General features: G+C 46.3%; 1 protein-coding gene across 1 annotated transcript; it reads left to right on the top strand.

Annotated features, from left to right (window-relative positions):
* The first annotated feature begins 4,018 nt into the window (after nucleotides 1-4,018).
* LOC107107826 lies at nucleotides 4,019-19,660 on the top strand. Its single transcript, XM_015408172.1, has 4 exons — nucleotides 4,019-4,146; nucleotides 14,339-14,402; nucleotides 16,678-18,042; nucleotides 18,530-19,660. Exons 3-4 carry the CDS (start codon nucleotides 16,902-16,904, stop codon nucleotides 18,556-18,558), a joined length of 1,170 nt encoding a protein of 389 aa, XP_015263658.1. The 5' UTR covers nucleotides 4,019-4,146; nucleotides 14,339-14,402; nucleotides 16,678-16,901; the 3' UTR covers nucleotides 18,559-19,660.
* Nucleotides 19,661-20,046: the final 386 nt, after the last annotated feature.

The following is a 20,046-nucleotide window of genomic DNA, read 5'->3' as shown; positions in this document are numbered from 1 at the left end:
ATACCAGCAGTCCTATCCTCCATAGGTTTGGAGAATCATATTGTAAACCGTTTATGGTTGCAATTTGCAATGCAGGAAAAAATCCCATGACGAGATTTCCGTTTCCCCTGTAGAGAACTACATGCCCCACTAATCCGTGCTGTCACTGAATAACGACAGTGCATTTAAATGAATGCACCGGCAGGAAGAGTAGAGAGGCATGCAGAAACGATTCAGGCGTTTATTATTTTCCTCCCTATGAACTCGCCCCTTCAAAGTGAAACCCCGGATTATCTGAAATGTCAAGCTCGTTCGCTCCCTGTCTCTAACCTACTTTAATGTGCCGGTATTACTTTGAACATCTCGTTCCTGATTGGTTCACTGTAACAAACGTTACATTCTTGGGTGCCGATTGGTTGCCGTAGCGATGGAATGTTTATTACCCTTGTTGATTTTTGAAACAGATAGAAACGGGTGGGAGTTAGTTGGTGGTCGGCGCCGCTGGAGGTAGCTTCTTGCAGGTAGCGATCGGCTGGTGTAGGTGCCGCTCTAGCCTAGCAGCATCCGTTTCAAATCCCCCCCCCTTTTCTAACTCTCTGATATGTCAAAATATTTCCTCCCAGCCATTCTTTTAGTAAAATTTCTAGAGAGAGCAAAGGCTTTACAGGGCTTGTGGCTGCAGTCCTAAACGTGTTGATGTGATCCACTTACGAATATGCACCTTTAGGATTGCAACAATGTAAAATTGTTATTTTGGGGTGGTCCTTGCCTTTGCAGCTCTGCTGGCTATTAAAATTGTGGCAGATTTGCAGACCTGGATTTAGAAAGAGCATTTGCATTACAGTTAAATTGAAATTAAAATAATAACAAAGCCTTGCTTTCCATCCTTATAACATCCCAAACCGCTAATCTCTCACAGTCTCAACATGCATCTGACAAAGTATGCTCTAGTCAGGGCTTTTCTTTTCTTTTCTTTTTTTGAAAAAGCTGAAACTCTCAAGAGGAAAATGAAGTTTTCCATCTGTATACTGAAAACTCATGCACTTTAAAACATTTTAAAAAGAATTTTGTTGAAGAGGTTCGGGAACTCAGTTCTGACGCGTTTCCCCCTAAAAAAGCCCTGGCTCTAGTCCTTGATCATTTATGCTGAAATGAAAAAAAATGTTAGCCTTTAAGGTGCTATAAGTCTCCTGTTTAAACTTTCCACAGTTAATTAACAACAGTCCTGTAGTACCTTAAAGGTTATCAGATTTATTGTGGCAAAAGCTTTTTCAGGCCAGAGCTCGTGTGAGTGCATAAAATGTTACATGCTGAGTTAACGGGGAAAAAATTCTAAATATAGTCCAAACTACTGAAATGTAGGAGATATAGACAGACATTTCTGTGTAAAATTCAAGTGTATACCAGAGCAGCATCATAACTGTTCACAACTGGGGTGATTGTTGATAACACGATCTTCCTGGTGTAGCTAAACTAATCTAGTATGGGAAGAAACCATTGTTTTGACTGAAGCCTGTCTGAGCAGCTTCACATTGGATGGCATCTCCCTTTGTTGAAACACCAAGCCTTTCAAGTTAGTGGCTGATTGTCCTACAAGAATAAATGTCTTTATTTTTATTTTGATCTTGCCCTTGGCATTTGCCGTAGGCAGGGCTGCCAACCTCCAGGTGGAACCTGGAGATCTGGTATTATGACTGATTTCCAGACAACAGCGGTCTGTTTCCGTGGATAAAAATGGCTGCTTTAAAGAACAGGCCCTATGGCAATAAATGCTGCTGAAGTTTCTCCCCTTCCCAAACCCCACCCAAACCTAGGTTCCACCCCCCAAATCTCCAGATATTTTCCAACCTGGACCTGGCAACCCTATGCATTAGATAAATGAAATCCTGGTGTTACCGGATCTCATAATACTATTTCCTGGGTAGACATGGAGGCAGTGTTGACTGGTGCTTTCATGCATGCTGAATAATGCAATTTAAATCCACTTTCAATGTACTTCCCAACTGGATTTTACTCTGTGAAACAGCAAATAAATCCACTTGCAGACTATCACTGCACTGAAAGTGGATTCAAAGTGCATGAGTTTGTTATAGGGCCTGCTTCTTAGATCGGAGATCCTGTTAGAATGTCCCTTATTGCAGGAGAGTGGCTGTTTTTCCAGTGGTGCAGTCTGCATTGTGCTATCCAGGTTATCCAGTCTATCCATTATGGACTTCAGTTTTGCTTTAAGGTCCATGGGACCTAATACTCTTGTGAATCTGCTTCTGGTATTAGGGCTAGCAAGTCCTTTGTGACATCAGAAAGGCAGACACAATTCGGACCCATCACATTCCTTCTTTCCATTGGTTCAGTTGCTGTGATCTCATGGAGCGACTTGCAGTCCTAGGGCCACGCAGGGGAGTGTTATGAGGAAATGGTGACATTATAGATTCTGAACTCAGGCATCTATGAACAACTTCTGCTAAATTAAACAGCATAAATATTATAGTTAGGCTACAGGCTTTTGGAGTATAGCTGCTTGGGGTGTATCATTTGGGAAGCCTCTGAGCCTTTCATCAGAAACTGACAGTTTTATGTATGCAGATAATGAGGCCTTGCAGGCTCACAGTTAGACCCGGCTTTCAAGATTTGAGAATTCCCAGCTGTAAGCAGTCTCTGCTTTCCCACAATAATGGGGTCCCTTTGATTGCTAGTCAGAACTCGGTTACCTCCTGTGTTACAATTATTTGCAGTCCTTTGCATGAAAGGCTCGATAATGAGATGGAGAGCTTTGAGCCTTATTGCCCACTGCGGCTCTGCTTGGGAGCCTGTATACTGGTAATTAAACCCAGCAAGCTCAGACCTGGAGCCTGGAGTGAGCTGCATGCAGTTCAAATAGGTTCATTCACTGAACCAGGAAAACCTCGGAAAAGAGATTGACAAAAGTGATACATACCTTTTATCAGCAGGGTAGGAGTTATCCTTGGCATTTATTTAGAGCTTACTGTGCATTTGAAGCACATCATTAGAATTATTATTTATTAATTACATTTGCACTTCCCACTTCCTCTAAACGTTCATGAGATTTGCTCCCCTCTATCCTCATAACAGCCCTATGAGGTAGGTTAATCTGAGACAATGACCAGCCTATGGCCACCCTGTAAATCTCATGGCTGAATGAGAATTTGAACCCACGCCTCTCTGGTTCAAAGGCAGTTCCTTAACTGTTAAAATAAATCAGTAGAGCTAGTGTGAAATTGTTTTTATAATTTTTTTAAAAAATTGATCTACGCCACAATGAGACATGCTGAAGCCCTAAGTTATATTAAGTGTAAGATGGCCCAATAACATTACCCCCAAATGGTAATTTGTAGATTTAAAAAAAAAAATTAGAGGCACCTTGTAATCTGGGTCCCCAAACTGTAGTTTATTTAGTCTGTGCATAAATCCAGCTCTAAAACACAACTTGATAGTTGAAAGCACTTGACAGGTGATGGGTGAAGACAGACTCTTTGCAATGAGAGAGCTGCTATTTGTCCCTCCTCTTCTTTCTTTCCAGGTATCTGGTGATCTTCTGCAGGGCATCCTAAGTGCTCCAGAAGAGGACAGGGTTGCTTTTGCTAGTTGGTGAACTCCTAATTCCTCTTAAGAGCAGTCAAGGCCAAAAGTACCATCCTGTTACCGTGCGTGTGTGTGTGTGTGTTCCATACTCTCCTACCATTTCCACTCAACTTTCAACAAACAGCTTGAGCCTCTCCTGTGCCCCGGATCCCACTGGAGGAGCCATCAGAGATGCCCATGAAGGAGACAGGAAAGCAAAATTCTGAGGGATCTGCTCCACCCTGTGAACAACCTGGGACATCCAGGGATGCTGTGGAGCCGGCAGGCCAGAATCTGTCTTGCAATGAAAACGGCAGTGTCAGTTTAGTTCCCAAGCCAAAGAAGGTATCATACAGCACGGAGCTGTTTAGCACCTGGAGGGACATCCGCTGGTTCCAGATCCCTTTGTCTTCTTTAAGGAGACCCAAAGCAGGTCTGTTCAGCTTTAGGTTCCAGACTAGCCTGCAAGAGTACCAGCAGCTGCGAAAGACTAAGAGGCTGAAGGTTGGCCGTCCTTTCTCTGTGTTGCCTTTCCCTAACTTATCAGTGACACTTAGTGATTGCTCTCAGAAGACTTTGTACAAACAGGTGAGTAATCCCCAGGTGACTGGCAGCTCAGAAGCGTGGACCAGGAATACGGTGTGCCTCTGACTCATGAACACATTGATCCTGAGGTTGACCTTGTAAGTAGGATCTTGGGTGGCTATGAGCACTAAGGAGCCTTCTGGGTTTTTTACCAGGAGAGGTCAGCTGCTCTCAGCTCCAGAATTTCCCCAACAGATGTGCTGCTGGATCAGACCAGTAGTCCATCTAGTCCAACATCCTGTTTCACACAGTGGCCAACCAGTTGCTCTGGAAGGCCGGCAAACAGGGCATAGAGGTCAAGACCTTTCCCTGATGTTGCCTACCTGCACTGGGTTTCAGAGGTTTACTACCTCTGATCATGGAAGCTCTTTTTGCCATTATGGCTGGTAGCCAGTGAGGAACCTATCCTCCATGGATCTGTCTAAACCCTTTTTAACATCATCTGTGCCAGGGGCCATAACTACATCCACTTGCAGTAAATGGCACCATTTAATTGCTCTGTGAGCAAAGAAGTATTTCCCTTTGTCCTGAAATTTTATATCCGCCTCATTGTGAGAACAACTGAAGGATGCAGCCCATCCTGATCCTGAAATTGGGTCACCAAACTTCAGAGATATGCTGATAAATAAGCAAATTATTATTATTTCAAGACAATCTACATTAACTGTTTGTTGTGTAGAAAAAATATCAGCCCCGTCCTCAGTTATAAAGTGTAAAAAGCTAGACTTACAAGGGAACCGAGGAAAGGTGACTGGAGGAAAGAGGTGAAAGAGGGAGATCACCGTCAGAATGGAGGCAGAGGAGAATTTTAGCTGGGACAGAGGTGGCACAAATTTCCAGGAGTCCTTGTGCCTCTCACTGGTGATGGGAGCCGGAGTGTCTTCTCCTTTGTGTCTGCAGCCCCAGGGGCCACTGACTTTATTTATTTAGACTCTTTCTAGGTTGCCTTTCCAGTTGCAGTAGAGGAATTTCTGAGAGAGCACAGAGCTGTGGCTCTGTGGTAGAACACCTGCTTTGTATGCAGACGGTCCCAGGTTCAGCCCCTCTTATTTCCCATGGAAGGACTTCAGATAAGCTGATGTCAGGAAAGGCGTTTGACCCTTTGCCTGATACCTCAGAGAGCCGCTGCCAGCCAGAGGAGGAAATATTAAGCTAGCTAGACCAAAGATGTGACTCATCAGTTTATGGCAACTTCTGAGCCCAAGTATCTGGGCCTTTCTCTGCTTGACAACCACTCCCTGCTAATGCAGGTGATATTCATTTCGGTGAGCCAAGGCTCTGACTTGGTATGTTATGTAAAGGCATAGAAATCCCTTTAGGACAAAGCTAGTTCTCTGCTGTCACCTCCATCCCCCCCCCCCCCCCCCCTGTTTTTCCCTAGCAAAAAAGCCACCCTTCCCCTGTATGCTTGGCAAGCTGTAGCTGCGAAAGAAACATGTGCACTTACTCACTAGGGTTCCAAATCCATGTTGGGAAATTCCTGGAGATTTGCGGGATGAAGCCTGGGGAAGGTGGCGGAGGGACATTAATCAGGTATAATACCATAGAGTCTGTTATCTGAAGTAGTCATTTTCTCCAGGAGAAGTGATCTCTGTAGTCTGGTGATCACTTGTAATTCTGGGAGATCTTCAGGCCTGACCTGGAGGTTGGCAACCATATTGCATTCCAGAATTGCATATAGCTATTCTTAAGTCTTCCTATAGCCAGTTATGTAGAGCCAAACCAGAGGAGGGTTTTGGGCTTTTGCAGGAAGTGGGGGTGGAGTTCAATGGAAAATGGTGTTGTGAATCAAAGGGGCCATCAATCCAAGAAAACGCACCTTCTTCTGTGATGTCTGTTAGCAAGCTTCATTTCATGCTCAGAGGAAGAAACAGACATTTTTATGCTGATACATTGGTGGAGGGGATTCCCATTTGGCACGTTGCAACCCAGGAAAGTGGAAGTGGGCCAATATGGGGGTGGGGATCTTCATGCATTTACAAGCCTCTGTTCATCATGTGTAAATAAATGAAGGGAATATTTGGTTTCAAACAAAATGGATTATCGTTTAAACTTCTTTGTAGAATGACCCCTTTAGAGATTTTGTACTACATCGTAGCTCAGTCATAACAAAGTAAATAAATAATGATATGCTCACCACCACTGTACTCATCCCCCTCCCCCAATTTTCTGGCTATGGGCCTGCCTGGAAGACTTTCATATAATTATTGTTAAAGGGGTTGTTTTTTTTAATCTATGTGGACAGATCCTCATACTTTTTAAACTTCTGTAGGAAAAATAGAGCATTGCTTTTTAAAACAGTAACAAAATATTAAATAACTAGCCAGGCAAAAATGGGACCATCTTTTTGTTTCTCAATCTAGGATAAATTTATGTAGTTTAAATTTTTCTGTGGCTGTCCCCCCCCCCCCCCCCCCCCCCGCTGATGTTCCAACTGGGATGGTGCTGGTGGAACTTCCCAGCAGTCCTTGTTGCTCTGGCTAGTGCCAAGGGCCAGAGTTTCCTTTCTCTTGCTTCTGTGGAAGAAATAAGCTTCTGGCTGGGGGCGGGGGGCAGGCAGTCGGGGCAGGTGGTCAGGCTGCTGTATCCCTTCTGTGGCATTCTGTCTGAGAGGGTAGTTCTCAACAGCTCTTGGCCCTGCAGTCAGTAAAAAAAGACTCTACGTCCATCACAGGATAGCTTTTGCAGAGTCCAGCTCCTGCCAACCTAGCAGTTTGAAAGCAAGAAATTGCAAGTCGATAAATAGGTACCGCTTTGGTGGGAAGGTAACAGTGTTCTGTGCACCTCGGCGTTTAGTCATACCGGCCACATGACCACAGAAATGTCTTCGGACAGCGCTGGCTCTTCGGCTTGGAAACGGAGATGAGTACCGCCCCCTAGAGTTGGATTCAACTAGCTTTCGAGCAAGGGAAACCTTTACCTTTAAGCATATTGGCATTAAAAGCAGATCAAACTATAGGTCCTTGTGGATGCAGAGAGAAGCCTCTTTCTGTGAAGACCTTATGCTTGTGTCAGAGTTCCGTGTTTGCAGTCTTTCAACAGGTGGAAGAGACACTGTGGATGGGAACTTTGATAATGCCTATATTTAATATAAAATCAACAAGAGCAGGCCAACAAGCTCTTAACAAGTCTATTAACTACAATAAAAGAATAAACACTTTCCAATTATTTTCCACATGGTACCATTCCCATGGAGCTACGGTGGCTCAAGTGGTTAAGACGCTTAACTGCAGACTGTGGAAGGTCGGTAGTTCAGCAGTTCGAGACCCGGGTGCCGCATGACAGAGTGAGCTCCCGTCTCTAGTTCCAGCTCCTGCCAACCTAGCAGTTCGAAAGCAAGAAATTGCAAGTAGATAAATAGGTACCGCTTCAGTGGGAAGGTAACAGCGTTCCGTGCGCCTTGGTGTTTAGTCATGCTGGCCACATGACCACGGAAACGTCTTCGGACAGCGCTGGCTCTTCGGCTTTGAAACGGAGATGAGCACCGCAACCCTAGAGTCGGATTCGACTGGCTTTCGAGCAAGGGAACCTTTACCTTTACCATTCCCACAGTGTTTTTGCTCCACCTTTCCTCCACAACTGCTTTTTAAAAACTACTACTACTACTAAGCTTCTGCAGGACAACTGTGGCTCCTGGGGCTCTTCCTTCTTTTTCTAGCTGGGTAAGCTGGAGCCCCCCTGTCCCTTGCTGTGGCTTTAAGGAAACCAGCAGAGCAGTTGCAGGAGAGCCCCTGAGCAGACTCTCAGCCCACAGCCTATCTAGGGAGTTGGGCTGGAGCTAAGCAATCCCTTTAAAATGGCAGCGTTCACCTGTGCTCCCCTGCCCCATGGAATCAGCCTTTAGAACATCTTCTGGTTCCAGTGAGAGTCAGCAGATAAAGAAGCTGAGCTCCACTCTGAGTAAATTTGTTTTGAGACTGTAGCTTAGTTTGTACTAGGATTTTTCTTTTCTGGCTCTGTGGTATAGTTCGTTGCAGCCTAGGAGAATAGTTGTTTTTCTTTTGAAGTGACTGACCTTCGTCAGCTGGAATGATTTTCCCTCCTGCTTGGAAAATGCCAAGTCTAATTAATCTGTTATCCAGGCATTGGGCAGTTGGGAGGGAGAGAGGTTTGTCTCTTCTCTCCCCCCCCTTTTCTAATCCTTATTCTTTCTAGTATTCTGTTCTATTTAACTTATTTTAACCTAGGTTGTGTGGGAGGCTGTGGTTTGTTTTATGCTGTTTTACGTGTTTGATTTGTTGTTATTTTATTTGTTATAAAACTGCCCCTATGGGGCAGTTGTGTTCTGGGTTTGTGCTTTTATGGTGTAAGCACATTAATACTCCCAGTTCTATTCTAGTTGTTTTATCTATTTAGCTATTTAGCTTCACCCCAGCCACAGTATGTCTGAGGTGTAACTGTCGAATTTTACTTTAAATTTTGTAGCTATTTTATCAGTTTTTTTAATCAGTATTTAATTGTTATATTTTAACAGTGTATATTTTATATTTTACTCCCCATTAGGGATTATCTCAGTGGGTTTTAATCTGGGGTTTTTATTAGAGCCATATTTTGACTTAATGGCACCCTGTATTTTACAAGCTCTATTAATTTTAAGCCCTTTATTTTACTAGGATTTATTTTACTTTATTAATTAAATTAGATTTTTAAACCGCCCTCCCCTGTGTGGAACAGGGCTCAGGGCGGTGTACATTAATAAAAACATTTGCACAATACATTCACAGTTAAAATAATAAAATTCACAATTTACATTAATGGGACAGTAGTGTGCCTATAACCAATAAGAAGACGATAAGGCTGCCAGAATAAGCTAGTAGGTAGAATTATTTATTTAATTGGTTTTATATAGGCTAGTCCCTGGTATTAGATCAGTAATAATGGGGGGGGGGAGGTTTGTCCCTTATGAGGGGAAAGTACTAGCTGCAAAGTAAGATAGAGGAATATTTTCAGCAGCTTTCAGCAACTGTATTTGCCCGTAGTTTTGCCCCTTTACTAAATGATGTGCTAGCATCACCTAGTTTTCAGGATTCTATACTGGCCCCCTCCCGGAACCCCCCTATTGACCTGAAAGCTTTTGACAAAGTATTAAATAGGAAGAGATCTAAGGAGCAAATAGTGATTCTTGCATCTCAGACACAACTGATTGCACAAACTTTGCAAAAAATCTTTGAAGAGATTAAGTTTCTAACTGATCAATTCAGGTCCTCCTGGCTGATTTGCAGGTGAGGCAATTAAAAGAAATACAGTTGATACCATGAATGAAGTAGCAGGGGGTGCAAAGAATATCAAAGATGTCAGCAAGGCAACAAAGGTTTCAGAGACGGCCTCTCTTAGATCTGGAACACAGTACAGTTGTTCTAAATATTATTCCATACAAGGGACGTATGATTAACTGGTCAACAAAGCAGGTGGCAAACGAATATCTTTTCTTCTGTGCCCACACTTTTCATCAATTGATTTAAGATATGTTTCATGGATTCCTGGGTTCCTCAGAGGGGTTAGGATTAAGATAGAATTCTTTCCCTCAATGATCTTCATTAATTTTTTTAAAGGCGGTACTAGTTAAAAACATATGGGGTTTTCCTGGTCCAATCCTTTGTTCAAAGGGCAAGGACCCACTTTTTTTCAATGCCATCCAGAGGTCATTTCGGGGGGGAACGCGGGGGAATGCAGTTCCCCCGGGTGAGGTGCAGGGGGCGGGGCACACGATGAAGCCCCGCCCCCTGCTTCTGGCCGCCCCGCTTCCAGCCCTCATTCAGCCAGGAGGAGGCAGGAGAAGAGGGAGGGTAAGTTGCTTCCTCCCCGCCTCTCCCCACCCCTGCCTGCCTGGGGCCAGGGAGGGCCTTGGCAGGGCTTCCTCGCACTTCCGCCAGCCTTGCAGGTCCACCGCCGGGCCTCTGATGTCAGGGGGTGTGGCATATGCTAATGAGTTATGCTAATGAGTTCCCCTAGCTCTTTTTCTACGAAATGACCCCATAAGAAAGTAATTTAGACAGGGAATAGAGGGGCTACAGACGGAGCAAATTGTCACTAAAGGGGTGCCCTAAGATTAATCCTTAAAATAAGGCATCTCGTTCTATTACCCACTGGGGTTGTGAGCTCTGAGTTTGGACATTCCTGGAGATTTGCAGGTGGAGCCTGGGGAAGGCAGGGTATAAATTATACCATATACTACTATAGAGTCCATCCTCCAAAGCAGCCATTTTCTGCAGGGTAATAGATCTCTCAGTAGTGTAGAGAACAGTCGTAATCACAGGAGATCTCCAGGCCCCACTTAGAGGTTGGCAACCCTACTGTCCACTCACCAGAGAATTAGGAGATGCTGACTGATTCGATCTCCCCTTCCGCTGGGACAGACAAGACTGCTCTGCTGGCTCGCTTTCCTGCAAAGGAAAGTGTGCAGGCCCATCCTGAGGACTTTGAAAGCAATCTGTTGGCATCCTTTGGCTTACTTCCCCCATTTCAGAGCAAAATGATATGCCTTCCAGACTGCAGAATTTAATAATCACTCTGGAAAATATTAGGGTGCAGAAAACTCAGGACAATGAAAGGGACCATTTATATGCTAAGGGACAGCTGTTGATTAGTCCACAAATATTCACTTCATACAAAGCTTCCGGCATTTTGTGCCCTTTTGGTCAAATGGCCTTTTCTACTGAGTCCCAGCTGGAGATAGAGAAAGGGAACCTTGCCACATCTAAAGGAAGAAGGACTGACTAAATATACAGAAAACATGCTTTCTCTCATGGAATATGGCTGAATGAAATAACAAAATGAGTACAAAGGGAACAGGGGAACTCCTGAAAAGCTATGATATAATCTTAGTATATGAGACTTGGTCAATAGAAAAATAGCTTTTTCAACCTATTATCTCAAGGAATCAGCCTTTAACTGATATTATCTTGATGTTTTCCACATGGGGACAGGCTATGGTTACCAACTTCTACCTGGGGCCTGGAGTTCTCTCAGAATTACATCTGATCTCCAGACTGCAGAGATTAGTTCTTCTGGAGAAAATGGCTGCTTTGGTGGCTATGACATTATACCCCACAGAGGCATCTTCCTTCCTCAAAGCCCACCGTTCCCAGGCTCCACCCCCAAAATATCCAGTAATTTCCCAACTTGGAATTGGCAACCCTAAGGCAGGCATATGTAGTTTCCCTCTGGCTGCTAATACAGTGCAACAGCAACGGAGCTTCCACATGACAGGTTTCTTCATAGTTTCACTGCCTGGTCCCCCCAGCAGTAGCCATGCTCTTCTCCCATGCACCACTAGGGCTTTTCAGATTTATTGTCTAAATCAGCATCTGAACAGCTTTATATTGATATTAGGAATAAGGCCCATTGTGGAAATAAATACAATGAGCTCTAGAAGGAGGCAGGGTATAATGACACAGAGTCCACCGTTTTCTCCAGAGGAACTAATCTCTGCCACCTGAAGAGCAGTTGTAATTCTGAGTGATCTCCAGCTCTCACCTGAAAATTGGCAACAATGGTTCCCCAGGAGGAAAAGTACAGTCTTTCTCTGCAGTGGGGACCAAAGCACCTCACATTCTCTCCTCCTTTTGATCTGCACAACAACCCTGTGAGGTAGGTTAGCTGTGACTGGTCCAAAATCATCCACCTCCACTTTCACGGCAAGAACCTGGGTCTGGCAAACCCTGCTCTGAAGTGCTAACTGCTACGCCACACTGGCTGTGGTATTGCCTGGTATCACAACTGAATTCAAGACAACAGATCTCTCTCTCCCCCTGGAGAAAATAACTGCGTTGGAGTGTAGACTCTATGGCATTCTATTCAGCTGAGGCCTCTCCCCTCCACAAACTCTGGCTTCTGTAGACTGCACCACAAAGTCTCCAGGAATTTCCCAAGCTGGAGCTGGCAACCCTAGTCAGGACTGGCCCCAATGAGTTCCTCACAATGGCCAAATTAGGTCTCCACTTGCCTTTTTACTGACCAAACCAAGCTTGGTTGCCTGGCAACAGCCACTGAGGGTTAAAGTGAGCCGCACAGCAAGAGGAGAAGAGAATGGTTTGACGGCTGCTGGCCCACCTCAGTAACCAGCAAGCCACGGAGGAGCCAAGCAGTAGAAGCGTCTTTGTCAGGAGAGACAGCCATTTTGGCAGTTATTCTGAGTTGAAAGAGTAGCCAAGCTGACAGTGCGTAAAGGAGAGGAGCGGACCCAGCACCCAGCCAATGGCACGCGAGTACTCTTGAGCGGCGGTTGATGGGCTAATGGCTGATGGAGCATACAGCACAGCCAGTGGGAGAACTGGAAAGTGCCAATATGCCAGGGCTTTTATATATACCAGGTAATGGTATAACAATATGTGAAACAGATTTTCTGAATGCCCAAATTTCATTTTTTTTTTTAAAGGAAGTCTCTAGCTGCTTTGGTGAGGAGGTACGTCTTTCCCCTTCTATCTCCTAAACAAATGGGGCTAACAACTTACCTTTTAATGAAATGAAAGCTTGGAAATTCAGACGTTATATTGCTGTAATGGGATTCAGTTCCTGATTTTTAAAAGCCTTCATGGCAGGGGGAAGAAATGGCTGCTGTAAGGAAAATGGCTGCTGTGTGGGCAAGACTAGGAAGATCTGAAGTTTCCTACCTCCACAGCAGCCAGCCAGAGAAAACTCAGGATGTAGACGAATGCGCCATGATGCTGTTGGGAAGCAGGAAAAAAGCCTTGCTTTCCACTGTGGCATCAGGGCAAATAACCTATATGGAAATGGCCCTTTTCTCCTCCATCTCTCCCCCTCCAACTGTTGTTTTCCACTTCTCAACTTTCAGCCCTGCTTCTGGCCTCTTAGAATCTTCTTGTCACTCGTACCTGCTGTATGCTGAAACCAGGGGCAAGCCGGAGGGTGACTGTACAGAGCGGGGTGCAAAATCTCTAATTTTGATTCTGTGACACCTCTTACACAAATAATAATTATCATATGGCATTGTGTGTAGAATAGCCAGGAAATCCTAAGATTATTTGTCTTTCAGAAGTTCTAGCTCTTGTAGCGTTATGCACCACTAGGTAGCGAGCTAGACTTGTTTTGGAGGCAAGAGATGTTTTAGAGGTGTTTTGCCATTGCCTGCCTGTGCATCCCGGCCCTTGTATTCCTCGGAGGTCACCCTTCCAAATACTAGCCTGACCTTGCTTAGCTTCTGAGATCTGACGAGATTGGGCTTGCCTGGGCTATCCAGGTCAGGGCTCCTCTTACATGAGTATACTGAGTCTGATCTTGAGTCTTTCTAGCTTACTATTGTTCACTTTGGATGACAGTGGCTCTCCAGTGACCTCAAGCAGCACTGCTACCTCGACTCCTTTGAACTGGAGATGCCAGTAGTCTGTCACTGAGCTATTGTTCCTGCTGTTAACTGTCAGTTTACTTTTGAGTTACAAGTATCTTTTATCCTCACAGCAAAAGAAGCAAAGTCTCATGTGAAGGAAACGAGACACAATCTAAATATTATTTAATACTTTATTTCCAGCCAGGCAACAATGACGATTTTAAGGCAACAAACTTCATTCATTTTGAACTTCTGATTACAAATTCCTCAGCCCAAGAGCACAGTATTCTCAAAAAAAAACCACCCACCAAAATTCTATAAGATAAATTCTCCGCTGGTTTCTCTCAACCCAACAGATTATCCCCCCCCAAACAACAACAAAAAAAAATCCACAAGATAAATTCTCCACTGGTTGCTCAAGCAAGAGATCTAGCCCCAATAATAGAAATCTCAATAAATACTAGCACACCTCAATGCTAATGCTTTACAATACCAGATTACAATAATCTCCAGTTTCTAGGACAATATCACAATAAAATGAGTTTGGCATCTCTACCTGACTCAAGCTGTTTTTAGCTGCTTTTTTACTTTGAATATTTCTCAGTATTAGTTTTGGGAGGTTCTCCAAAGTAAACAACCTGGGATCCCTTGCCCAAAGTTGTGACAAGCAGAAAAAATGTTGCCCAGAACTGTTAGGTCAGATACAGAGCATGTACTGAGGCCTGACAGTCTAGAATCAGTCCTTAACATCTGAGTCTAATGCTGCATCTGTCCCAGCCACAGAGAACTGACCTGCTCACACACGGCTGGAGCAGGCAATCCTCAAGGGGCCCTAGACTGGGGAAGCAGAGATGCTTATTGAACTGTCTTCCAAGCTAGGCCTCTAACCTTTGACTTTTATCTTCACAGCATGGCAAGCTCTCAGGAACTGGCAGAGTGAAAAGCTGCAAAAGCTCATCGGCCCGCAGAGCAGGTAATAATCTAAACCATTCCCCATGACTTTGATCGCACAGAAGGAAGCCTGTCTACATGATGTCTGGTAGGGTAATCCGATGGTCCAGCTAAAACAGCTCTGTGCCTTGGCAGCTAGGTGGAATTGTATGCTCTCTGAGCAGCAACGCCAAGGCATAGCAATAGAGTTGGTAACAACAACCAAAGCAGCAACAAAGGGTGAACCTGTAGCAACTCCTTTGCTGGCCACCAGTCACAACATCGCTGCTTTCATCAGTACTGCCATACTGATTGTGCACAGACAGCACCAATCAGTGTGTTACGATGACAGGAACACTGATGACAATCTGTTCCACACACACTTCCAGGAAGAGCCCAGGACACCTCTGCCAGCACAGCTAGCACCACAGGTCAGAGGGCAGCATCAGTAAGCAATACATCTCCTATCAGGGAGGGCTTTGTAAAATCCCTTGGCTGCCCAAACGGCAGCAGCATGCCGTCAAGTACTCTTTTGCTGAGGAAAGGCCATGCCAAGGCCATGCAGGGAAGGAAGAGCTGCAATTCTAGTTGCAATGGTCAGTCAGTACTATAGCTCAGTGGTTAGATGGGCAGCAGTTCCTCACGGTTAGGGGTCAGGTCCTCTGATTGTCCAAACACTGAAGAAAGCAGAAAAACAAGGCACCTGCTGCACATAAACAGCCTTTTAGCTGGAGAAGCATGTGTGGCAGGCCCGTAGCTGGGGGCTCCACCTTCTTTCTTAAAGGCACAGCCCCACAAGAATTTCTCCTGTAAATGCTTTTTTCAGTCATTTTAAAAGACTTTTTAAAAGGTGTGCACTCCTTTAACAGAGTGGGGTGCTGTAGTTGACTAATTTCTGCACTGATCAAGGGGGTTAGAGTAGGTGACCCCTAGGATCCCTTCTAATTCTGTTTCAAGAAACTGATCTCCTTTAAGAGAGTTTTTCTGCCTAAGTGTTAGCTTTCTTGACTATAGAAGTCATCACCCCTGTCTACCAGCTTGTATCAGAATTGTTGCTTAGGCTGCCAGAAATTATTAACTTGCAGCAACTGAGAACTGTCATCTGAAGTGGTTGACAGCTTGCAATTTAGAGATCTATCCTGGTAACAGCTTTCTGTTGGCTACATGGCTTTTCTTTCTGCACTGAGAACTTCAGCCCCACGAGAAAAAATTTTTCCCCACAAGCCACAAAATCCTGGCTACAGGCCTGATGTGCAGCCTCACAGGGCATTAAAGGAACTGTCTCTCTAAGCACACAGGCAGACATGGGCTACTTCCCCATGAGGCACGAAAATGTGCCCCTGCCATGACAGCAGCAGACAGCAAAAGTGGGCACAGCATCCACACACCCCTTTCCCTCACTTTAGGTTGCCTTGTCCCATTGGGAAAGCAGAAATTAATCCCCCCCCCCCAGTAGCGGAGACAGAGGGGGCATCCAATGTGGGCTCTCCCCTTTGGCCACTCAGAAGATTCCCCTTCAAACTGGAGAAAAGCAGGTTTGTTTCTAGAAATGTCGTAAAGGGGAAATTCCTGAGAATGCCACATCGTGCTAGGAATGAGCATGGTTTTATAGATTTCCCCCTTTAATCCAGGGGCTTTCTGCTTTCCATGCAAGGAAAAACAAAACCCTGTGGAAGCAGCCGTGGCCAGCCACTGTTGTGGCAAACAGCCCACTGAGAAGGAAGGCTACGAGAGGAAGCCAGCCATGGATGTCCCACATCCTTTGCCCTGAGAACGGGCAGGGTGGCACACTGCATCTCCAGCAAAGGATCCCATTGGAATGGTAGCAAATGTCATATTTCCACGAAATACTGGAAGGGAAGTCATGTGTGCCTCCATTCTCCAGTCATCTAAATGGCAACAATGCCAGTGTTTGATATTTTTGCTATTATGCGGTCACGCTTTCAGTGTGGCATCACACATGGCCACTCTCTCTGTGTATGTCTGGCCCTCACAAACAGAAATGCAGTCGGCTTAATCGGCATGGGTCAGAGCCTCTAAGAAATTCCCCTCCTGAAGTTCCACTTGCAGGCAGGACCAGGAACAGCTACTTGCTGTTTTTGTGCCCACATGTCTGCCGGAGTAGAACGCAAAGCCTGTGTGGAATAATGGACACACATCCTGCAGGGACCAGCCGTGGCATCTGCTCCCGATGGCAGGCCGTTTGTTACAAATGCTTGTAAGGTATGGCAGATTTGGATGTTGGCCCACAGCTGGGATGAAAACCCATAATAAGCAGCCCCGTTATCAATACTGCTAACGTCCCTTTTCCCATGCAGCTCCAGCAGCATCTGTGCCTGCAAGACCACCACATCACCTCCAGCCTCACCACCAATGTCTGACAATATTGCCTACCACTGACACTTGTGATTGTGAGGACAGACATATTGCCACGGCACAGAACCCTGCAGGGAGTGCCAGTGGGGGGAACTGCCCTGGACTGCCTTGTGTGGTCCTCCACCGCATCCATCAAAAGTACTGGGATTGCTGCTCTTGGAACGAGATGGCGCCCATACCCCCAGGCCCACAACATCACCTGCAGTCTTCCCATCGCTGCAAGCGCCATCGCTCCGCAGCTTTGCGTGCCAGCGACGTCCGCGGCAGTGAGAATAGCAGCATTGCAAAGGCAAAGATCCCCGGAGTGGGTGCCAGTCAGGTGAACAGTGTCTTCACAGAGAGGGTAACGCCAGGGCCCTCCAGCATGCAGCCCCGTGTACACCTCCATCGCATCTGTCTGGCACAGGATGGGTGTGAGACCGCACCTCAGGACTGGGATGAACCCAGACCCCATGCTCACCAGTTATGTACTGAGGAACCCACCCCCATGCAACCCTGTGTACTCCTCCGCCGCATCTGTCTGGCACAAGACTGGCGTGAGATAGCATCTCGGGGCTGGGGTGAGCCCAGACCCCCTGAGGACCAGTCGCAAACTGAGATGCTCATGCCCATGCAACCCCGGGTGCTCCTCCATCGCCTCTCTCTGGTGCAAGATCGGTGCAGAACAGCACTCGGGGATTGGGACGAACCCAGGCCCTGTGATCACCAGTTGTGCACCGAGGAAGTAACCCCCATGCAACCCCGTGTAGTCCTCCGCCGTGTCTGCCTGGATCAGTGCAGGACGGCCCCCAAGGACGGGGATGAACCCAGACACCGAGAGAACCGGTCTTGCGCTGAAGAGCTAAACCCCAAGCAACCTCGTGTACTCCTCCGTCGCGTCTGTCTGGATCAGGGTGAAACCGCATCTGAGGACAGGGATGAACCCAGACACCCGGGTTCCCAGTCAGGGGCTGAAAACCTAATCCCCATGCAACCCCGTGTACTCCTCCGTCGCATTGGTCTGGCGCAAGTTCAGGATGAGACCGTGCCTCAGGACCGGGACGAACCCAGACTCTCTGATCACCAGGCAGGGTCTGAGAAGACCGTCACTGACTCTGAAGAGCTCTCATCGTCAGCTCACACTGGAGAGGATGGAGCAGAATCTGATGGGGCCAGCCTGGCCATGGAACAGCCATTTAGTTCTCCATCAGCCGACCAGCCACCTGCAGCTTCTCCCCCAGCCCACGCCAAGGAAGCCAAGCCGAGAAGAGGAGGCATCCAGCGCCACTGGAGACATAGTTCGTCCCATTTGCACCTGGCCAATTTGAGTGAGTGGGGGATAGGCTGATAGCTGTGGGTGTCTCCTTTCATGGATGGGCAGGCTGCTAGCCGGCAATTGTGCCTTCACCAAAGCCTTCCTGCCAGTGTCACTGCTGGCAAAGGCTGAGTGCCCAGTAGCGGTTCCGTGGCACATGTTGCTACAAAGCACCAACATGCCTTGTCCACATGTTGAGACTCTATAGTTCCCTGTTTGCTTGTACAACTGTGCAGTTAAGCAGTCATATTTAGATTGTGCCTCTGTTCAATATGGTAACATCGTAGCCCGCCAATGGTTGTAACCGGGGGGGGGGGAATGCCCCTTTCTCTCTTCTAATCTAGCTAGCCGAGGCCCAGTGGTACTGCTTTCCACCAGTGCTTCTGGTGGGTTGGGATGTGCCCCTTGGCTGGCCCTACTGCATTTTTCTGGCACCCCACCTTGGGTGGACTGTGTCGCATGTCGTTTCATTTGGTGATCTAACACTTTCTCCTCCCCAGAGCTGGACGTCAGACCTTATAGCCCATGAGCCTGGCTCACAACACGCAGTGCACCCTCCCACTCCTCGGCCTTGACCTGCAGGAGGTGCACAGTGAGCTGACTGGCCACCAGGTCCATCTCCGGAAGCAGCAGCCACCTCAAGAGCATGACCCCCTGTGACCAGGTCCTCTGCGACACTTAGCTGTGGTAGGAAGGTCCTGCACATCTCTTACTAGGGGTGCTCGCTGCACATGGGACATGGGCTGTCTGCCCCCCCCCATCCCCTGCCCATTTTAGGTGTTTGTTGTCACCCTTCCCACTGTGTCTGCCAAGGTGGCATGTGCCCATTGCATTTCACCTCTTATGTTTCCTTCGCTGTCCCTCCCCTTGCCCGTTTGAGCTGACGTCCGTGTCGGGCTCTTTCTCTCTCGCCCACCTTCTTGCATCCCAAGCTTGTGTGGACTTAGTTTTTAGAATACATTTCATTTATACAGCCACCGTGTCTCCTGCTGTTTATTTGGCATGCCGTGGCACTTGTCTTCTACTGTCCTTCACCCCACATCGGCCGCTTGAGAGGCAGTTGTTGGATATCCCAATGCAGGCTCAACCTGATAGATGATTAAGATCCTGCCAATCTCCTCCTCTGACGCAGCCTTCCTTCTGGGAGATGATGGATGAAATCCCAAGCTGTGTGACCTCTGAGTCCCCAAGAGCAGACTGCTACTGTCCTGGCTGAGAACCAGCAACTGTATGCAACAGTAGGACAGTTGGAGGTGATGGACTGATGCTTTGGTGTGAAGCAGAAGTTAAAACAGCCCTGGAAAGCAAGAACCAGATTGGCCTTTTGTCTGCTTAGGTTGAAGGGCGGAGCCTAGCAGATCAAAAGGCACACGACTGTAAGGTATTGTGCCTGATCCTGACCAGGTCTTCTGTTTCCCTTGCATCTGTGCTTTAAAAAAAAAAAAAAAGAATATATACAACTGAGGAATTTATTACAAGAAATTGGAATGTCATGGCAGATTGCATTTTAATGGCTGCTGTAACGGTGCTCCTTCCCTACGAAATAAGTTGTAGCATAGGTAATAGATAATTGATGAATAAATAATGGCTTATTAGGATTTAAAAGTAGATTCAATTGTATTAACCAGGATTTAAACAGTTATGGCTGTTGTGAGTCATCTCTGTGCTTATGTTGTACTTCTGAGTTTTGCATAGAAATGTCACAAATCATGCCACTTGCATTTTGTTTTAACACCAATGTTCATGATTGTTTTCCATGTGTACATCTATGTCTGCTGACTGAGAAGTCAGTTCATGCATCTGATGCTTAACTACACGGATGCTTAAACTACAATAAATCTGTTAATATCTAAAGTGTTATAAGGTTCCCTTTTGGTTTTGCTACAGACAATCTAACATGATTACCCTTCTGAAATAAGTCTCTGGAATGAATTGCTCTATCAGTGCCAAGATTTCACCAGCACTTAGCCCCCCTCCCAATTAGGTTCGAACGCTAAGGCTGAGTTATGAAAGAGAC

This window comes from Gekko japonicus, unplaced genomic scaffold, assembly GCF_001447785.1.
Source record: "Gekko japonicus isolate JY-2015 unplaced genomic scaffold, Gekko_japonicus_V1.1 scaffold139, whole genome shotgun sequence".
In the NCBI taxonomy this organism is placed as follows: Eukaryota; Metazoa; Chordata; class Lepidosauria; order Squamata; family Gekkonidae; genus Gekko; species Gekko japonicus.
The sequence above is the reverse complement of the archived record's forward strand: the minus strand, read 5'-3'. Positions and strand labels throughout refer to the sequence as shown.

Excerpts from the sequence above, each read along its gene's own strand:
- LOC107107826 (XM_015408172.1), top strand. The coding sequence starts at position 16,902 with ATGGCGCCCATACCCCCAGGCCCACAACATCACCTGCAGTCTTCCCAT. Across the intron at positions 18,043-18,529 it reads TTTGCACCTGGCCAATTTGA|AGCTGGACGTCAGACCTTAT; the intron begins GTGAGTGGGGGA and ends TCTCCTCCCCAG.